Source organism: Pantherophis guttatus, chromosome 7, assembly GCF_059756535.1.
Source record: "Pantherophis guttatus breed Tessera chromosome 7, ASM5975653v1, whole genome shotgun sequence".
Classification (NCBI taxonomy): domain Eukaryota; kingdom Metazoa; phylum Chordata; class Lepidosauria; order Squamata; family Colubridae; genus Pantherophis; species Pantherophis guttatus.
Genome location: NC_142069.1, coordinates 81543559 through 81563060, shown reverse-complemented (window position 1 = coordinate 81563060; position 19502 = coordinate 81543559). Strand labels below are relative to the sequence as shown.

Here is a 19502-nt window from a genome sequence, read left to right as displayed (position 1 = left end):
GGTGGCACACGGAGCCATATCTGTGGGCACGCATGCATTGCCCTACCTCAGTCCAGCATGCATGTGTGCGCTGGCCAACTGATTTTCGGGCCGTCCGGGGCCATCGGAAGTCAGGAAATGGGCTGTTTCCAGGCCTCCGGAGGGCCTCTGGGAGAGTGGGGAAGGCTGTTTTTGCCCTCCCCAGACTCCTAGAAAGACTCTGGAGCCTGGGGAGGGCAAAAAAATGGGCCCACCGTGCCATTGTGTGTCAAAAGCGGGGGGAGAGTGGGGGGGTCACGTGCGCATGCATGGGGGGATGGGGTGCATTGAATTATGGATATGGGCACGCGCGTGCAATCCCCCCCGACTGCCCCCACTTTTGGCACACGACGGCAAAAAGGTTAGCCATCACTGCCCTTTACCATTTCAGACAAGTGACAGTCTCTTCTTAAAAACCTCCAGTGATGAAGCATCCACAACTTCTGGAGGCAAGCTGTTCCACTGGCTAATTGTCCTCACTGTTAGGAAGTTTCTCCTTAGTTCCAGGTTGCTTCTCTCTTGATTAGTTTCCATCCATTGTTTCTTGTCCTGCCTTCAGGTGGTTTGGTAAATAACTTGATCCCAAGTGGTGGGATCCTACCGGTTTAACAACCAGTTCGGTGATAGCGTGCCTCACGTGCGCAATTGAACGAAAAATCACCTTCCGCGTTAGTGCTAGGGAATTAAAACAGCTGAGGCAGGGCAATCTGCTCTGCCGCGCTAATCAGCTGCGAAGATATAGGTAAGTAAAGCACAGGGGCGGGGGGGATGGGCCCAGCTGATTGTCGGAGAGAACCGATTCACTCCCAGCTGATCGTTGGAGTTACCGGTTCGCCCGAACCAGTCTGAACCGGTAGAATCCTACCTCTTGTTGACCCCCTTCCTTTTTGTGGCAACCTCTCAAATACTGGAACACTGCTATCATGTCATCCTTAGTCCTTCATTTCTCTAGACTAGCCAAACTAGCCAAGGGAAGAAGATTTTCTTGGTCCAGCCCTTTAATGTGAGTCTTCCTTGCACTGTGGTTGCTAAAATCACTGCCACCATCAGCTTCAGGAAATTGTTGTGGTCCGCCAGCAGCCTGCGGAGCTGGCAGCGGAGTCGGACAGCGATGAGGCTGAGAAAGAACATGGGCCAGTCCTGGAGACTGGGGAAGTCCCGGATGAGGGCTCTGTGTCTGATGGGGCCAGGGCCATCGGGGAGTGAGGTGCGGACTCCAGAGCCTCCAGAGGCTGACAGTAGAGAGGCAGATGAACAGGAGGAGCCTGTTCCTAGTGCACGCATGAGAAGAGCTGTCAGAAGGCAAGAGCAGCTAAAGCAAAGAGGACGACTCGGGAGTAAGGCCAGGAGATGATTGACCCCTCCCATAAGGCTTAAAAGACCAGCAACGGCTCTTGGGCTCTTTGTCGGAAAACAACACTGATAGACTTGTTCTTGTCTTGCTGCATTTATCTCTGGTCGGTGTCTTCTGCTTCTGAACTTTTGCCAGGAGAAGCCTTTGGCAGTTTGCCTAATTATACCAAGGTTGGTGATTAGACTGAAGAATTTGTGTTAAGAAGAATTTGTTTTAATTTAGTTTGGACTACCCTGAGAATGAGTTAATTCTCAGCTGTTCTAATAAAGTCTGTTTGTTTTGGAAATGTTTGCGTCTAATACTACCTACTTGGGCCTGGGTCACAACAGAAATAGCCATACGTATGCAACAGGTCCCATCATCCCACTAGAAATACTACACCACACTCAGCAAAAACACACACAAACTGGATGCCACATCTGCCCCAAGGTCATTTTGTTGTCAAAGCGAAATCCATGGTTGACCCTCATGATCATAACGCAACTTTTGACTTTTAAGTGCTGGCGAATGGCCCCGATTCCATCCCAGTTGCCCATCTAGAGCAAGATATACTTTCACCAAAGGGCCTGATTAACATCTTGTTCTATTTCTACTGCTCGGTGACAATGCCAACTTTCTAAATGTCTATGGAGATTCTCAGACATCCAGGTCATGGTTGTTTCAAAAGTAGTTTGTTTTCTTTCCAACAGGCAACTTTACTTTCTTGTTTTTCTTTGAAGATGTTTCGCTTCTCATCCAGGAAGCTTCTTCAGAGCTGAGGAAGCTTCTTGGATGAGAAGCGAAATGTCTTCAAAGAAAAACAAGGACGTCTAGTTGCCACTTGAAAAGAAAAAAAAAACACATTTGGAATGCCAAATTTTCACTTTCATTTGACCAGAGGTGGGTTTCAGCAGGGTCTGACCAGTTCTGAAGAATCGGTAGCGGAAATTTTGAGTAGTTCGGAGAACCAGTAAATACCACCTATGACTGGCCTCGCCTCCATCTATTCTCTGCCTCCGGAGTCCCAGCTGATCAGGAGGAAATGGAGATTTTTACAGTATCCTTCCCCTGCCACGCCCACCAAGACACACCCACCAAGCCATGCCACACCCACAGAACCAGTAGTAAAAAAATTTGAAACCTACCACTGCATTTGACCCCTTCTGAAAGGATAGATAGTGCTGGAAGAATCCGCTTACCTTTTCAATAAAGTATAAAGCCCAATGCCAGTAATTGTGGCAAGCAAGCATATCACTGTCCTGGAATAGAAAAAGCATGATCATTATAAGCTAGAAACTTATTCTGGTGTAACCAGAAAAAAAACACCTTCCAAAATTACATTATCGGAAACTATCATTAGAGAAATGCGAGGATGATCAACCCAAAGGTCAAAGAGTTTGGTCTTGTATGCTGATGTTCCAGATGTGAAACATTCCCCCCCCATCCCTCTCCTGGTGCTGACAGCCCCTGTGACAACATTCATTCTCAGAACAGTCTGCTACGATAGATCAGGATTTCAACTTCCATATTCCTGAAGGATGGAGTTAAGCAAACAGTCACTTGGCCAAGACCTGCCACCAATGTAGCGATAGTGACAAGATCTGAATGGGGAGTTTGCTCATCACCAATCCTTTCGCCCCGGTTCGGGCGAATCGGTAGCGGCAGTGGTGGGAGGCTCCGCCCACCCACCCCCACATGTCATCAAATACGATCTGCGCATGCGCAGAAGCTTCTGCACATGTGCAGATGGGGCGCATGCACGAGCAAACCAGTAGCAAAGGTAAGTGAAACCCACCCCTGGCTCAGGGGTGTCAAACTCTATTTCATTGAGGGCCGCATCAGGGTTGTGTTTGACCTCGTGGGCAGGGGGGCGGGGTGGGCGTGGCCAGGGTGGGCGCGGCCAGTTCGATGTCACTCGTGCCAGGAGCGCCAAGTGCTAAGGCAGGACTTCCCTCAGACGCTCTCTCCCTCTCATTATAATCTTCCTTCCTTCCTTCCTTCCTTCCCTTCCTTCCCTCTTCATTCTCCTTTTTTCTTCCTTCCCATCTTTCTTTCTTTTTCCTTCCTTGCTCTCTTCCCAACTTCCCTTTTTTTTCTTTGTCTTTCCTCTTTCCCTTTCCTGTCCCTTCTTGCATGCTCAAATGCAAAAGAGGAAACATTTCTCCTTTTGTTTTGTTTTTAGGTTGTTTTGGTAGCCCTCCCTCTGCCAGTAAAAACGGAGCTCTGTGGGGCTGCGCGTGGCCCCCCCGGGCCCTGTTTTTGGCCACGACGGCCTCCTGCAGCTCTTTGCCAGCGAAAACAGAGCCTGGGGGGGTCGCGCACGGTTTTGGGCTGTTTTTGGCCACAATAGCCTCCTGCAGCCCTCTGCCAGCAAAAATGGAGCGGGGGGCAGTCCCACAAGCCAGATCTAAGCGTCCCGTGGACCACATCCGATCCGCGGGCCTTGAGTTTCACAGCCCTGCTTTAGCTGCTTGCACGATGGATCACCAAACATGGACCATTTCATTTCCTTGCTTATTTTGGTTTCCTAATCTGTCTCCTGTGAACTATCCAGGGATAGCAAAACTGATCACACGCAAGGCCCCAATGATAAATCGAGCCTCTAATGTGCCACAGAAATCTAAGATATTGATAAAAGCACTCAAAATCCGCTAATGATCTACATTAGGAGCCTGAGTGGCGTAGGAGGCTAATGCCTCCTGCTAAGGCAGCTTTTCACATCCAGCTGCCTGCAATTACTGCGAGTTCAATTCTCACCAGGCTCAAGGTCGACTCAGCCTTCCATCCTTTCTAAGGTGGGTAAAATGAGGACCCGGTTTGTGGGGGCAATAAGCTGACTTTGTATAAAATATACAAAAGTATGAAGGCTATTGCTTAACGCATTGTAAGCCGCCCTGAGTCTCCGGAGAAGGGCGGCATATAAAAATAAATAAATAAAATAATAAGGACCCTTGAAACAGCTCTCCACATGCACATAAAGCAGGGTCAATGCTTCACTCACCATCTTGACTCTTTTGACCAACCTGTAGGCACCCTATAAGGAACCACTATTGCCACGCAATGTGACACGTGCCAAAAAAGTGCCACAAGCCCTTCAGGCTAAGATGAAGCTGGCGGCCATTTTAGAAAAAAACCAGATAAGTAGACGGTTACCTTCCAGTTGTTTTCCGTTTGCTTCATGAATGCCAGCCCACTCTTTAAATCCGCTTTCATTTCGTTCACGTGAGCCAAAGCGTGGACAGACCAAGCGTCTCTCTGATTGATGGCTAAAGCCTAATTGAAGAATGCAGGGAAAAGAAAATTATGCATTCTAATGAAGCTGTCATCACATTACGAGGAGAGCTTCACATACTGTAAGACTTGGCTAGATTTCCATGAGTAATATGGTAGAGAACCCCAAACCAGAGGTGAAATGCTCCCAGTTCGGACTGGATCGCCCGATCCAGTAGCGATGGCGGCGGGTGGTTCAGAGAACCGGTAGCAAAAATCCCTGTCCCCCCCTCCCATGCCCAGCTGAGCCGCGCGATGGCGGTGGGTGGTTCGGAGAACCGGTAGCAAAAATCCCTGCGCCCACCCCCCCATGCCCAGCTGAGCCACACGATCATCAGAGGCTTTTTTTTGTACTTTTAAAAGCATTTTTTCTACAACTTCTTCCACCAAAAAAATGCTTTTAAAAGTAAAAAAAAAGCCTCTGATGATCGTGCGGCTCAGCTGGGATCGTCAGAGGCTTTTCAAAGCATTTTTTTCTGCAACCTCTTCAGCCAAATAGGTGGTAAAAAAAATGCTTTGAAAAGTTAAAATTAAAAAAAAAGAGTTGGCCATGCCCACCCAATCACATTACACACACACCCCACCAAGCCACGCCCACAGAACCGGTAGTAACAAATTTTACATTTCACCCCTGCCCCAAACCCACATTCAAATGAGTGAGGTGTAAAGGAGGGGTAGAGCTGGGTTTGGGGGATGAAGGAGGCATTAAGGGGAGAGTTGCAGGAAAGACCACAAATCCTGAGAAAGACAGAAGCACAAAAGAGAAATTCACAAAAACACCATCTTGAATTTGTTTAAGTGTTAAAATGGGACAGAATAGAATTCGGCCAAGCTTTCAAGATTCGGTTATCCTGCTTTATTACACTAAAAAGCATTGCTCAAATCCTTGTGTGTGTTTCTTAACCTGGGCTACTTCACAGTACTAACATAAATCTTGAACCAGTGGTGGTATTCAGCCAGTTCTATCCGGTTCTGGCGAACTGATAGCGGCAGCTGTGGGAGGCTCCACCCACTCAGCTGGACGTCATCACATCCCATTTTTGATGCTCTGTGCATGCGTGGAGGTGGCGCATGGGCTCACATTTACAAACCAATAGCGAAGGTAAGTGAGTATCACCCCTATCTTGAACCCTGTCTGAGTTTCCTTCTGTGCCATCTCTTACTTAACAAAATTAAGATGAGGTTCTTTCCAGTTTCGTTCTCGTACTTCCCTCTTTCTTATGACTATGTAACATTTTGTGCAAGTCTATTGCAAAAGCCCCTTTAAACTTGTTCACTGCTTCTCTATGCCAGAGACCAATCTCTACATTCTTTTACACCAGGATGGCTAATATGTGAGCAAAAAAGTTCAGAAGACATGAGTTCTTCAGGGATCCTGGAAGAAATGAAGCTGGAGATTTCAGAAGATCCAGCTCAGCAAGAGGCCCAACTCAGTGCATGTTCTCTCTAAAGGTAAAGATTCCCCTCGCACATATGTGCTAGTCATTCCCAACTCTAGGGAGTGGTGCCGATCTCTGTTTCAAAGCCGAAGAGCCAGCACTGTCCGAAGACGTCTCCATGGTCATGTGACCAGTGGTGGGTTGCTTCTGGTTCACCCCAGTTCGGGCGAACCAGTAGTGGCGGTGATGGGAGGCTCTGCCCACCCGTCCAGACATCATCAAAAATGCTCTGCGCATGCAAAGCAAGCATGCACACCCACACGCTACCGATAGCGAACTGGTAGCGCCGGGATTTGAATCCCACTATTGCATGTGGCCGGCATGATTAAACGCCAAAGGCGCACGGAACGCTGTTACCTTCCCACCAAAGGTGGCCCCTATTTTGCTACTTGCATTTTTTACCTGCTTTCGAACTGCTAAGTTGGCAGAAGCTGGGACAAGTAATAGGAGCTCACCCCGTTACGCGGCACTAGAGATTCGAACTGCTGAACTGCCGACCTTTCGATCGACAAGCTCAGTGTCTTAGCCACTGAGCCACCGTGTCCCCTCTGGAGATTCCCAAATGCAATCTGGAGTACAGGTGTAGTACTTCTGGTACTACACAGAAGTGTAGCACAGTACTTCTGCTACTGTACAGAAGTACACCTGGAGGACTTCTGAAGACTCATCCTCACCCCAAGGAGAACAATTAAGTTTGGACTCAGCAGCAGAACCTCAAAGCAGAAGAAGCAAAAGTCATCAAAGCTTTTATCCTTCTTCCACTTGGTCAGTTTTTAGGATGTTTCTTCCTGTCCCCACTGGGATCATAACATTCCTGTAAATACTGCAGTAGGTATATTTTCTATAGAGGGAGTTGAAATGCTCTACTTAAGACAAGAAAACATAATGCTCAGACACTCCTTTGGCCAGAGATCAGCGTTAAGAGCGTGAGTTCTGTCTCCTCATTGCTCCTGGGAGCAAAAATCTGGGTAGCAACCACCATTTTGGAAATCTTGAAGGAATCTTCTCTGTTGAGCACTTAGGAAATTAACACAGTCGCATCTACCACCAAGAGCCATTCTCACGCGTCCAGGGTGGCAAAAAAGAAATCAGAGAAGATTTGATAGTGCCCAGAGGCTTCACATACTGTAGCAACCAGTTCGCCCAGCACCGGAAATGTGAGCTTGCTTCGCTCACGCACGTGCCGTCCACACATGCGTGTGGCATCACAAAACACGTCAATTCACTCGCGCACGCCGTCCATGCATGTGTGCAACATCAAACAATACGTCAATTCGCTCGTGTGCCATCCGCGCATCAAAAACACAGCAATATAGGACCAGATTGCACCCAGGCGGGTGGGCGCCCGCAGGTCACCACTACGAGTTTACCCGAACTGATCCGAACCGGCTGAATACCACCTCTGATAATGCCTCTTCCAACAAATTTTATTTAAAGGCTGAAGCTTTTTCTGCACCCGAGGATGGAATTTATGGAAACTTCGGCCTTTGAATAAAACGTGTGGCTCAGAGACAGTGGTGAAATCCAAATTTTTTTTACTACCAGTTCTGTGAGTGTGGCTTGGTGAGCGTGGTGTGACTTAGTGGGAGTGGCAGGGGAAGGATACTGCAAAATCTCCATTCCCACCCTATTCCAGGGGAAGGATACTGCAAAATCCCCATTCCCACCCCACTCTGGGGCCAGCCAGAGGTGGTATTTGCCGGTTCTCCAAACTACTCAAAATTTCCGCTACCAGTTCTCCAGAACCTGCTGAATAGCACCCCTGCTCAGAGAGATATTATCAGTCTCTTCTGATTTTTTTCTCCCTCACTCAACTTCTCTGTCAAGAAATGAAGGGTAAGATTTTTCATTTGCACAGGTCTGCTTCTTCTTTCAGTTACCTCATAGGCCAGCTTCTCACCACGGTCATAGAAATTGGTTTCGACCAAACCGAAGGCGTACATGCCTTTAATATAGCTAAAGAAAAAAATAAATAAGTTAATCAGCAGCGCTTTGATATGCCTCTTCAAGGCAATATTTCTGACCTTCATTGACAGACCAAGTCAATCTGGTTTCGGGTTAGAGGTCACTGAATTCCCCAACCCAGATCAAGTTAAGCAACTCCACACAATATTGTAACTTTGGGGTTTATCTTGAGGGCCCATGGCATGTCTCCTGTCTCCCTGCCCCATCTGGGGCTAAATCTGCAGTCTGATGAAGGTGACCAGTGAGCCTTTAAAATGTCCTTGAGGTTGGGGATGGCAGGAAGGCAGCGGGACAAGTCTCTATGCAGGTGTTGTGACCCAGGCCCAAGTAGGTAGTAATCGATGCAAACAGTTCCAAAACAAACAGACTTTATTAGAATAGCTGAGAATTAACTCATTCTCAGCGTAGTCCAAACTAAATTAAAACAAACTCTTCATAACACAAATTCTTCAGTCTAATCACCAACCTTGGTATAATAGGCAAACTGCCAAAGGCTTCTCTTGGCAAAAGTTCAAAAGCAGAAGACGTCAACAAGAGATAAGTGCAGCAATACTATCAACGTTGTTTTCCGACAAAGAGCCCAAGAGCCGTTGCTGGTCTTTTAAGCCTTATGGGAGGGGCCAATCATCTCTTGGCCTTACTCCCGAGTCGTCCTCTTTGCTTTAGCTGTTCTTGCCTTCTGGCAGCTCTTCTCATACATGCACTAGGAACAGGCTCCTCCTGTTCCTCTGCCTCTCTGCTGTCAGCCTCTGGAGGCTCCGGAGTCCGCACATCACTCCCCAATGGCCCTGGCCCCATCTCTGCCTCCGACGCAGAGCCCTCATCCAGGCCTTCCCCAGCCTCCAGGACTGGCCCATGTTCTTCCTCAGCCTCATCACTATCCGCTGCCAGCTCTGCAGGCTGCTGGTGAACCACAACAGCGGACTAGAAGACCTCCAAGGTCCCTTCCAACTCTGTTACTCTGTATTCTATACTCTTTGTCCTTTAAAAAGATATGTGAATCTGGGCCACCGTCCGTTTAGGGTCCGTGTCCTGTCTGAACATGGATTAATTTAACATGGCCAATATATTCATCAAGCAGGAATGCTGAACAGATGGGACTATTTTCTGTGTTTCATCGCTGGTTTCCTAATGGAATCCTGGTTCATTCCATTCTTTCTCAGATCTTCTCCCCAATTCTTTAATTTTCCATTGTGGTTGTTAACACACACACACACACACACACGCACACACACACCTGTTAAGGGGGGGGAAATTGGAATACTTTGGTCTGAAGGGCATTTTTGGGAAGGCAAACGGTGTCACACAACACAAACGGTGGTGTTGTGATGTCACAACCATTGGTACACTGGGGCTTGTACCAATGTGGGAGGAGAAACGCGAGAAAAAGCAGGGAGGAACGAAAATGGTAGAATGGAGAGCAGCAGGAAGACAAGCTTGAACTGTGAATAGAAACTCTTCACACCGGAACCATTTGTGTTACACTAGTGGAAAAATAATAGGTTGGGGAAGACATGGAGCTAGAATAATGTTTTGGCTCTAAAAGGGAATTCTACTGATTCGCTTTTGCACTCTATGTTTAAGAAGTGTTCTGACCTAGGCTTCCCAAGAGCGTGAAGCAGACTTCTTGTCCTGACAAAGATCCCTTTTTATTAAGTTACTGTGAATTTCTCTCATTCACATCCAGCAAAGTCTTTCAAGGGTGTATTTACAGTCACAGACCTTATCTGGCTTGGAGAGCTGCCAGGCCGATATCTTCAAAACTTGGCAAGGAGTCTCGGAGAGTCACGAGCCAATTAAGCGAACTAATTGTCTCCTGCAAACTCCACTCCCCTTTTGCTCCTCTTTTATTCCCTCTGGGAGGGGCCCTTCATCGTCCACCTGTGGCCTTACTCCCAAGTCGACCCTTGTTCCTTAGCTGTTCCCTTCATCTGGCAGCTCTGCGCATGCGCACACTGGGAACAGGCTGCAGCTGTTCGTCTGCCTCACTGATGTCTGACTCCGAAGGCAGCTGATACCTGTCAGACGGCCCTGGCCCCCTCTCTGCCTCTGATGCAGAGCCCTCATCAGAGTCTTCCCCAGACTCCAGGACTGGCCCATGTTCCTCCCCAACCTCCCTCACTGTCCGAATCTGTTGCCAGCTCTGCTGGTGGGCCACAACAACAAGTAGGATACATTTCAGCCTTAATTATTTTTTAAAACCGAGGAACACAATTTTGCATCAGAAAAACAAAATGGCCTTACCTACTAAGAGGAATATCTGGAGTCCAATAAGGATAAACTCGGGCAATTGAGTCTCTCATTTGAGCCTGAGATCCCAAATAAAAATAGCCATCATGGGCAAATTTTAGGGCCAGCATGTCAGTTGGATTGCTCTCTAGGATTTTTTCCCACGTATCACATGCTTGGTTGATTTGCCTGCAGAGGAGAAAAGTTTACAAATTAGTGTTCACGTAAGTATAGGTAGTCCTCAACTTACGAGGACCCAGAGGGGAGCAACAGAAACAGACTGTGAAGTGGGTGTGTGGGGTCTCTAACAATGCTTTCAGCTCTAAGCGCATAGCTATTACAAGCAATATCCTGAATAATGGGAACTGAGCTTCCTATAATCTTCTTGGCTGTCCTTACCACTCTCTTTGTGGACTTTCTATCTGAGGCACTGCTATCACCAAACCAAACGGTGATGCAGTTTGTTAAAACGCTCTCAATCGTGCCTCTGTAAAAAGTGGCCAGGAGAGAAGGAGAAGGATGTGCTCTCTTTATTCGACGTAAGAAATGCAGACGCTGGTTTGCACGCTTCACTAAGGATGATGTGTAGAGAGACCATTTCAGATGGAATTTTTCAGAGAAAGAGTTGAACTTCAAAACATTCCCATTTGCCAAGTTTAGCCCAGCTCACCATCTGGAGAAACTGCCTGACCCAGGTTTGCTCGGAAGGCAGAAGTTTAAGTTCAAAACAACAGATCTCAGTGCACAGATATGGCCAAGCTCTTATCCTTCGAAGGCAAACATTAATGGAGTACGAAAACCCCCAACCAGAAATCCACCCCAAAGGGGGAAGAGATTGCACAGTGTCTCCCTTTGCAATGGAGACCTCAGAGAGAAGCTACTTGTTCAATGGACGTCTACAAACCTAGATTTGACCACAAATGCAAAACGCAATTCACCCAAGGAACAACTTACCCACAAGCAAAGAGCTCCAGGGCAGACACATGCATTTTCTCCCGCTCACTCAAGGACTGAGAGTGTGAAAGTGACACTATGGTCTTGATGGCATCATCCAGTTTCTTGTCCAGCCGCACCGAAGTCCCAGTGCCGATCAGGACCAAACCGTTGGCAATCACATTGCCCATGACTATCAGGAAGAAACAGGGTTTTTCAAGTCTTTAGGCAGGCAAACAACCATCCAATTAAATCAACCAACTAACAATATTTTTACAAAATTAAAATCTTAATGCTAAGCTTTAAAAAACTGTTGTACTCTAGGTCATATTTGTATATTATATTGTAAATGTTTAAAAGATAAAACAGAAGGGAGGGAGGGAGGGAAGGGAGAAAGGAAGATGAGGAGGGAGGGAGGGGAGGAGGGAGGGAGGGAGGGAGGGAAGAAAGGAAGGAAGATGAGAAGGGAGGGAGGGAAGGAAGGAAGAGGAGGAGGGAGGGAGGGAAGAAGGAAGGAAGGAGAGGGACGGAAAGAGGAAGAGGAGAAGGGAGGGAGGGAAGGGAGGGAAGGAAGGAAGATGAGGAGGGAGGGAGGGAAGGAGGGAGGAGGAAGGGAGGGAAGGAAGGGAGATGAGGAGGGAGGGAGGGAAGGAAGGAAGGAAGATGAGGGAGGAAGGGAAGGAGGGAGGGGAGGGAGGAAGATGGGGAAGGAGGAGGCAAGGAAGGGAGGGAGGAAGGGAGGGAGGGAGGGAGGAAGGAAGATGAGGGAGGGAGGGAAGGAAGGAAGATAGGGAGGGAGGGAGGGAAGGAAGGAAGGAAGTCCAGACAGTATGCATAACACTCCTGGTTGAATTTTCCTCCACAAGTACCCTGGGAAGTAACACTGAACCAAGAGAGAGAGGCTGACCCAAAGTCCTCCAGGCATGTTCCCTATATGAGGATGTAGAAGAACCTGGGTCTCCCTTCTCCTAGTCCAGCCTCCTCTTCCTCCCCAGCATGACTAGCCAACAGCCAGGTGAAGTTGAAAACGCTTGGCGGAACCAGGTTGCCATGCTAAAGCCATTCAGTGTGCAATTCTAGAACCTATTCCCAAATAAATATGTAAAATAATGGAAAGCTAGTGGGAAACCTTTTTCCACGCCAAGAGTTTACCTCTGCTGTTACACTAGAAAAACTATTCCAGATTTTCACATGTGTGTTCCCAAGGTCTCTTTCTGGTGATCCTGCTGCAATTTGAAGTTCTGAAATTCAGGAGAGGACATCCCGTATTCCTTTCCCCTAGCATTCTAGGCAATTCCACATCCTGGATCCTTCAAGATCACCCCTGAAAGCAGAGGTGGGCTGCCCGGGGTTCGCAAGGGTTTGGGAGAACTTCTAGCTAAGATTCTGTGCAGTTCGGAGAACCCCCAAATTCCACTCCTGGCTGGCCCCACCCACCCTGCCCCACCCTTTCCAGGAGTCCCCATGCGGCCCGTTTTGGATGCAGGTAAGCGCAGGGTGCACATGGAGGCTCAGGGATGGCGAAAAACGGGCCTACCGCAAGTTCAGGAAGGCCAGAAATGGGCCCGTTACCGGCCACCAGAGGGCCTCCACAGCCTGGGGAGGCCATTTTCGCCCTCCCAGAGGCTCAAGAAAAGCCTCCGGAGCCTGGGGAGGGCAAAGATACACACATACGTCGTGGTGCAGGAGACCGACCAACTAGGGCACGCCCACCATGGCCACGCCCACCCAGCAACCGGGCAGAGAACCGCTTGCTAAATTTTATGAAGCCCACCCCTGCCTAAAAGCCTGCTTACCAAAGTTAGGATCTGCAGCTTGTATTTTTGAAAAGGTTCCTTCAAGGCCCCCGAGACTTTGGTCATTCGTCCAAGTCACATACTGGAATAAAGAAAAGAACTCTGTTGGTTAAGAATAGAGAGAGAGACGTTCAGGAAAGAAATCCAGTATGGCAACTTTCACTAAAAAGCCACTTTTTCCAAATGTGGCCACGTAGCAAAAATATTCTTAAGGCTGCTACTTTATTTCTATTCATATTTTAAAAAATGACTAGTGGATTTTGCTTAGCTTCTGTTTCTTCGGTTCGAACACTAGTCTTCGATTTGCTTTCACAAAGCCTTCCAACCATCTCACGAGTGTTATGATGAATTACATACTTTAATTTTCAAGAATTTACTTCCAGGATTTCCATGCAGAATGCATTTTCAAATTCAATGCGCGTTGATTCAATTTGATTTTCTTCTCTTGGCGCACAAGAAAACTTGCCGTTTTCTCTCCCCTTGTCACAATTTCTGCAACTGACCATTAGTAATGAGAATGTTTATGCCCGTCAGTCTCTTCCATAACCTTTTCCTCATCCCCACCTGAGTCAACGCAGCATCAAAAAGTTTACAAGCCTCATTACTGGTGGTTGAAAGGAAAAGTCCTGCGTCCTGCCAGGCCTGGAAAAGATGCAAAATGGAAAAATGAAACAGAAGCACAAAATTACAAAAAATACAAAAAGGAAAGACAGTTTTCTCAATTCAAATGGTTGTTTATGTTGATTTTTTAACAATAAAGAGGCTTAAAATCTATGCAACTTTGGTAAATGTATTTTTTCATTACCTTCAATGGATTAAAATATAGTACAGGTACTCCAACTGAGCCCAAAATTTTTGTTGCTAAGGAAGGCAGTTGTTAAGTGAGATTTGCCCCATTTTACAACTTTTATTGCTGGAGTGATTAAGTGAATCACTGTACAGGTAGTCCTCACCTTAACAGTTGAACACCTCAACAGTTCATTTAGTGACCATTCAAAGTTACAATGGCACTGAAAAAAGTGACTTATGACAGTTTTTCACAGTTATCACCTTTGCAGCATCTCTATGATCATTTGATCAAGATTCAGATGCTTGGCAACTGTTTCATACTTATGACCAGTGGTGGGTTCCTCCCGGTTCGGTCCGATTCAGCCGAGCCGGTAGTGGTGACGATATGACGTCACCGAACCGGTTCTCCCCCCCCGCCCTCCCACCTCCCCACCCACCCATGTTATTCTTACCTTTTATTTGGTCCCACCCCCAATCTATTGCTGCCTCCTGAGTCCCAGCTGATGACTAGAGGGAAAAAAACTGTTTAAACTCTTGCCCCGGGGCTTCAAAGGGCCGTCCTACAGCTGATCAGTGTTAAAAGCAAACAAATGAGTCGGGTCGTAAGTGCGAGGACTAGTCGTAAGTGCGAGGACCTTCCAGAAATGACTCTGACCAGCTAGCCACGCCCACCTAGTCACATGACCTCCAAGCCACACCCCACAAAATAAGCCACGCCCACAGAACCGGTAGTAAAAAAATTTAGAACCCACCCCTGCTTATGACCGTTGCCGTGTCCCAAAAGATCACGTGATTTTTGTTTGCTACCTTCTGACAAGCAAAATCAACGGGGAAGTCAGATTCACTTAACAACCAGGTTGCTAACTCATCAGCTGCAGTGATTCCCTTAAAAACTGAGGCAAGAAAGGCCGTAAAATGGGGCAAAACTCACTTAACAAATATCTTACTTAACAACAGATATTTTGGATTTAATTATGGTCATACGTCGAGGACTACCTGAGTTGTTAAGTTAGTGACATGATTGTTAAGTGAATCTGGTCAGATTCTTTGTTTTTTCCCAATTTTTTTTTTATTTTTAAACAAACAAAACATAAAACATCCTTCAACCATTACAATTTCAAGCAGTGTGTCGATCGGTTGCAAATCCCTTGTGCTTCTTCCCCATAGTCATATTTTACTAATTATCTAATTTCTCATATTATCAACCTGATATATATCTTTATCTCATTATTCTCATTTATTCAACAATGGCATTATCATTCCAAAAAATATATATATATTTTCACATATTATATTCTAACATTCATTTTATATTTCATATTTCATTTCCATGTTTTATCATCTAGCCATTGGTAAAATAAATCCCATATCTTATAATATTGTTTATCTTCTTGTTCTCTAATTTCAAATGTCAATTTACTCATTTCAGCACATTCCATGATTTTCTTAATAACTTCATCTTGCGTTGGTATTTTCTCATTTTTCCAGTTTTTAGCAAACACAATTCTAGCCGCTGTCAATACATTCACAATCAAATATCTCAATTCTCTATTGTATGTTTCTGGTATAATTCCTAATAAAAAAAAATCTCTGGTTTAAAGTCTATGTGTTTTTTTATCATTTTTTCCAACCATGTGTACCATGTACTAATCTCCTCGATTAGTATCTGTTGCTTCTCGTCCTGCCTTCGGGTGCTTTGGAGAATAGGCTGATACCCCCATCTTCTTTGTGGCAGGTCACAAATATTGGAACAGCGCTATTATGTCAGCTCTAGACAAACCCAATTCCAGTAACCATACTTCATGTTTTAACCTCTAGTCCTCTAAACATCTTTGTTGCTCTTTTCTGCACTGTTTCCAGAGTCTCTACATCTTTTTTATAACATGGTGACCACAACTGGATACAATATTCCAGATGTGGTCTCACTAAGGCTTTATAAAGTGGTACTAATACTTCACGTGATGCAGTGATGAAATTCAATTTTTTTTACTACCGGTTCTGTGGGCGTGACTTGGTGGGTGCGGTGTGGCTTGGTGGGCGTGGCAGGGGAAGGATACTGAAAAATCTCCATTCCCACTCCACTCCAGGGGAAGGATATTGCAAAATCCCCATTCCCTCCCCATTCCTGGGGGAAGGATAATGCAAAAACTCCATTCCCACCCCACTCTGGGGCCAGCCAGAGGTGGCATTTGCCGGTTCTCCGAACTACTCAAAATTTCCGCTACCAGTTCACCAAATTGCTCAAAATTTCCACTACCAGTTCTCCAGAACCTGTCAGAACCTGCTGGATTTCACTCCTGATGCGAACTTGATTCTATTCTCTGCTCTTTTAATGCAACCTATGCAGTGATGGGATTCAAGTAATTTAGCAAACCGGTTCTCTGCCCTAATTATTTCTTCCAACAACCAGTTTGTCAAATTGCTCAGAAAGTTAACAACCGGTTCTCCCAAAGTGGTGCGAACTGGCTGAATCCCACCACTGAACCTATGATTGCATTGGCTTTTTTGGCTGCTGCCACACACTGCTGGCTCATATTTAAGTGATTGTTCCACTAGGACTCCAAATCCCTCTCACAAATATTGCTCTTGAGCCAAGTTTCACCTGATCTGTACCTGGACATTTGATCTTTCTTGCCAAGTGTAAAACTCTATATTCTCTACATTGAATTTCATTTTGTTAGATAGGGCCCAGTGTTCAAGTCTATTGAGATCCATCTGGATCTTGAGGCTATCTTCTGGAGTGTCGGCTATTCCTGCCAGTTTAGTGTCATCTCCAAATTTGCCGAGTTCTCCTTCTATCCTCTTATCTGAATCATGTATGAAGATGTTGAAGAGGACTGGGCCTAAAACAGAACTTTGAAATACCTCCCTGTTTCCTCCCTTCCATGTAGATGTAGTTCCATTGATGCCATATCTTGAGTGTAATTTGTCAAATCAGCTACAAATCCATCTGATGGATGATGCTGTCTATCCTACATTTTTTTAGTCTACCAAGAGGTAAGTTGTGGTCTACTTTGTCAAATGCCTTACTGAAAGGGTTTTGATTCACAGCCACCCCTGCGAATGCCGCTGGCTTTTAACACTGTGAGAATACATCCCGAGACAAAAAATTATCATCATTATCCAACTAGGGTTTTGAAATTCTTCCCTCGGGAGCCAAGACAGACATAATTGCTATTCATAATAGCACTACTATTTCTCTCAAAAGATATGGCAGGCAGAAAAGAGAAATCTTTCTTTGATTTGAGCTCAACACCTGCTCACTTCATGTTGCTTTCTTGGCCTCCCCATTCCCTTCTTCTAGGATGTCCTTTTTGATTCTCCGATTAGCACAGGCCTGGGATCTCCTGGTAGTCTCCCATCCTAGCGCTTAAAGGAACCCAATCTTGCATAGCTTTACATGTTCAGAAAATCATGCTATCTTTTACACGGCTGGCAAATCAGTCTATTTTTCCCCTCCATCCCATAATCTACTGTTGCTACAATCAATAGTAGCAACAGTACTTTCCGTAACTAGCAAAAACCAGTATTTGCTACAACCAGCAGTGGGTTCTAATTTTTTTTACTACCGGTTCTGTGGGCGTGGCTTATTTTGTGGGTGTGGCTTGGAGGTCATGTGACTAGGTGGGCGTGGCTAGCTGGTCAGAGTCATTTCTGGAAGGTCCTCACACTTACGACCAGTCCTCGCATTTACGACCCGACTCATTTGTTTGCTTTTAACACTGATCAGCTGTAGGACGGCCCTTTGAAGCCCCGTGGCAAGAGTTTAAACAGTTTTTTTCCCTCTAGTCATCAGCTGGGACTCAGGAGGCAGCAATAGATTGGGGGTGGGACCAAATAAAAGGTAAGAATAATGTGGGGGGTGGGGGGGTGGGAGAACCGATTCGGTGATGTCATATCGTCACCGCTACCGGCTCGGCCGAACCAGACCGAACCGGGAGGAACCCACCACTGGCTACAACTAATGGTATAACTAGCAAATAATGATTGGCCTCACCCCTCAAAGTTGTAGTGTAGTTTATTTATTTATATCCCATCTTTATTATTGTTGATAAAATAACTCCAGGCGGCGAACATACTTATATGCTCCTTCCTCCTCCTATTTTCCCCACAACAGCCGCCCTGTGGCTTGGGCTGAGGGAGAGTGACTGGCCAAAGGTGAGCCAGATGGTTTTCACCTACAAATCTAGAGATGGTGGGTTCTAGTCCACCAATTCAGGGGTGGGTTCTAAAATTTTTTACTACCAGTTCTGTGGGCGTGGCTTACTTTGTGGGTGTGGCTTGTGGGGGTTAATGTGACTGGGTGGGCGTGGCCAACTTTTCTTTTTTTTTAACTTTTAAAAGCATTTTTTCTACAACCTTAAGAGGTTGCAGAAAAAAAATGCTTTTAGAAGCCTCTGACGATCAGGCAAGTCAGCTGGGATCATCAGAGGCTTTTAAAGGCATTTTTTTCCCTACAACCTCTTCGGCCGAAGAGGTTGTAGAAAAAATGCTTTTAAAAGCCTCTGAAATCCCAGCTGAGCCGCGCGATCATCAGAGGCTTTTTTTTTTAACTTTTAAAAGCATTTTTTCAGCCGAAGAGGTTGTAGAAAAAATGCTTTTAAAAGTTAAAAAAAAAAAACCCTCTGATGAAGTGGGTGGGGTAAGCGAGTGGCGACCGGGCCGGGGACCCGTTTGGGCGCATGACCAGCCAATGTTATTACTGGTTCTCCGAACTACTAAAATTTTTTACTACCGGTTCTTACGAACCGGTGCGAACCAGGAGCAACCCACCACTGCACCAGAGTCTGAAAACTATCTGGGAAATGGTTTTGAAACTTCAAAACGTTGCCAAGAAATGTCGAAGGAGTCTCCAGGAGTCAAGACTAAATTGAAGGGCACGCAACGGTGATGGGTTGCCCCTGGTTCGGACCGGTTCTCAAGAACCGATAGTAAAACCGGCGGGAGGCTCTGCCCACTGACCTGGACGTCATCAGGAAGCTTCTGTGCCAGGGGTGGGTTCTACTTACCTTTACTACTGGTTTGCAATGGGGCCGTGCGTGTGTGCGTGCTTCTGCGCATGTGCAGAAGCTTCCTGATGACATCGGGTCGGTGGGCGGAGCTCCTGCCGGTTTTACTACGGGTTCTATAGAACCGGTCCGAACCGGGGGTAACCCACACTGTTCTGCACATGCACAGAAGAGCACACGCACAAGCGAACGAAGTGAGCCCACGCGTGTGGCCCCGTTGCAAACCGGTAGTAAAGGTAAGTAGAACCCACCCTGGGCACACAAGCACATGCATGCACACATACACGCAAAATCACCCCTCAAAGTATATTCTTCAAGCCCTCCCCTCCCTAATCTGGCACTCATTTTCAGTTCAAAGTCCATCTCTTCACACCCCAGTATGCCTGGATCCTAGCAGGATATTATTTTTAATGTTTATAAAGGTAGCACTGCACGTAGATGGACTTTTCTCCTTCTGTTCAATCACGTGCAATTCTGTTAGATTGCCTGGGCAGTGTTTTGGCAAGGTTTTTCAGAAGTGCTTTGCCATTGCCTCTTTCCTAGGGCTGAGAAAAAGCAACTGGCACAAGCCGGTTTTGTGCCCAAAGTGGATCTAGAACTCTCAGTCTCCTGGTATCTAGCTTGGTGCTTCACCGCTACACCAAATTGGCTCTCGCGGTCATTTATCCACATCCCTTGGGTTGAATAATTGCTATATGAGGAGATTTGGAGAATTGTAAGC

The 19502-nt window shown here is 46.4% G+C and overlaps 1 protein-coding gene across 2 annotated transcripts in view; it reads right to left on the bottom strand.

The window, feature by feature from the left end:
* TTC38 (tetratricopeptide repeat domain 38) overlaps nt 1–19502 on the bottom strand; it is a 30607-nt gene that overhangs the window by 9029 nt on the left and 2076 nt on the right. Inside the window, exons 2-8 of one of the 2 annotated variants that reach the window (XM_060684120.2) lie at nt 13548–13625; nt 12984–13065; nt 11209–11380; nt 10270–10443; nt 7941–8016; nt 4505–4624; nt 2551–2610 (exon numbers count right to left, since the gene is read on the bottom strand). In XM_060684120.2, the coding sequence (XP_060540103.2) occupies nt 2551–2610; nt 4505–4624; nt 7941–8016; nt 10270–10443; nt 11209–11380; nt 12984–13065; nt 13548–13625 (762 nt within the window). Of the gene's footprint in view, nt 1–2550; nt 2611–4504; nt 4625–7940; nt 8017–10269; nt 10444–11208; nt 11381–12983; nt 13066–13340; nt 13626–19502 lie in introns of both variants that reach the window. The other variant, XM_087874303.1, reaches the window with a different exon arrangement.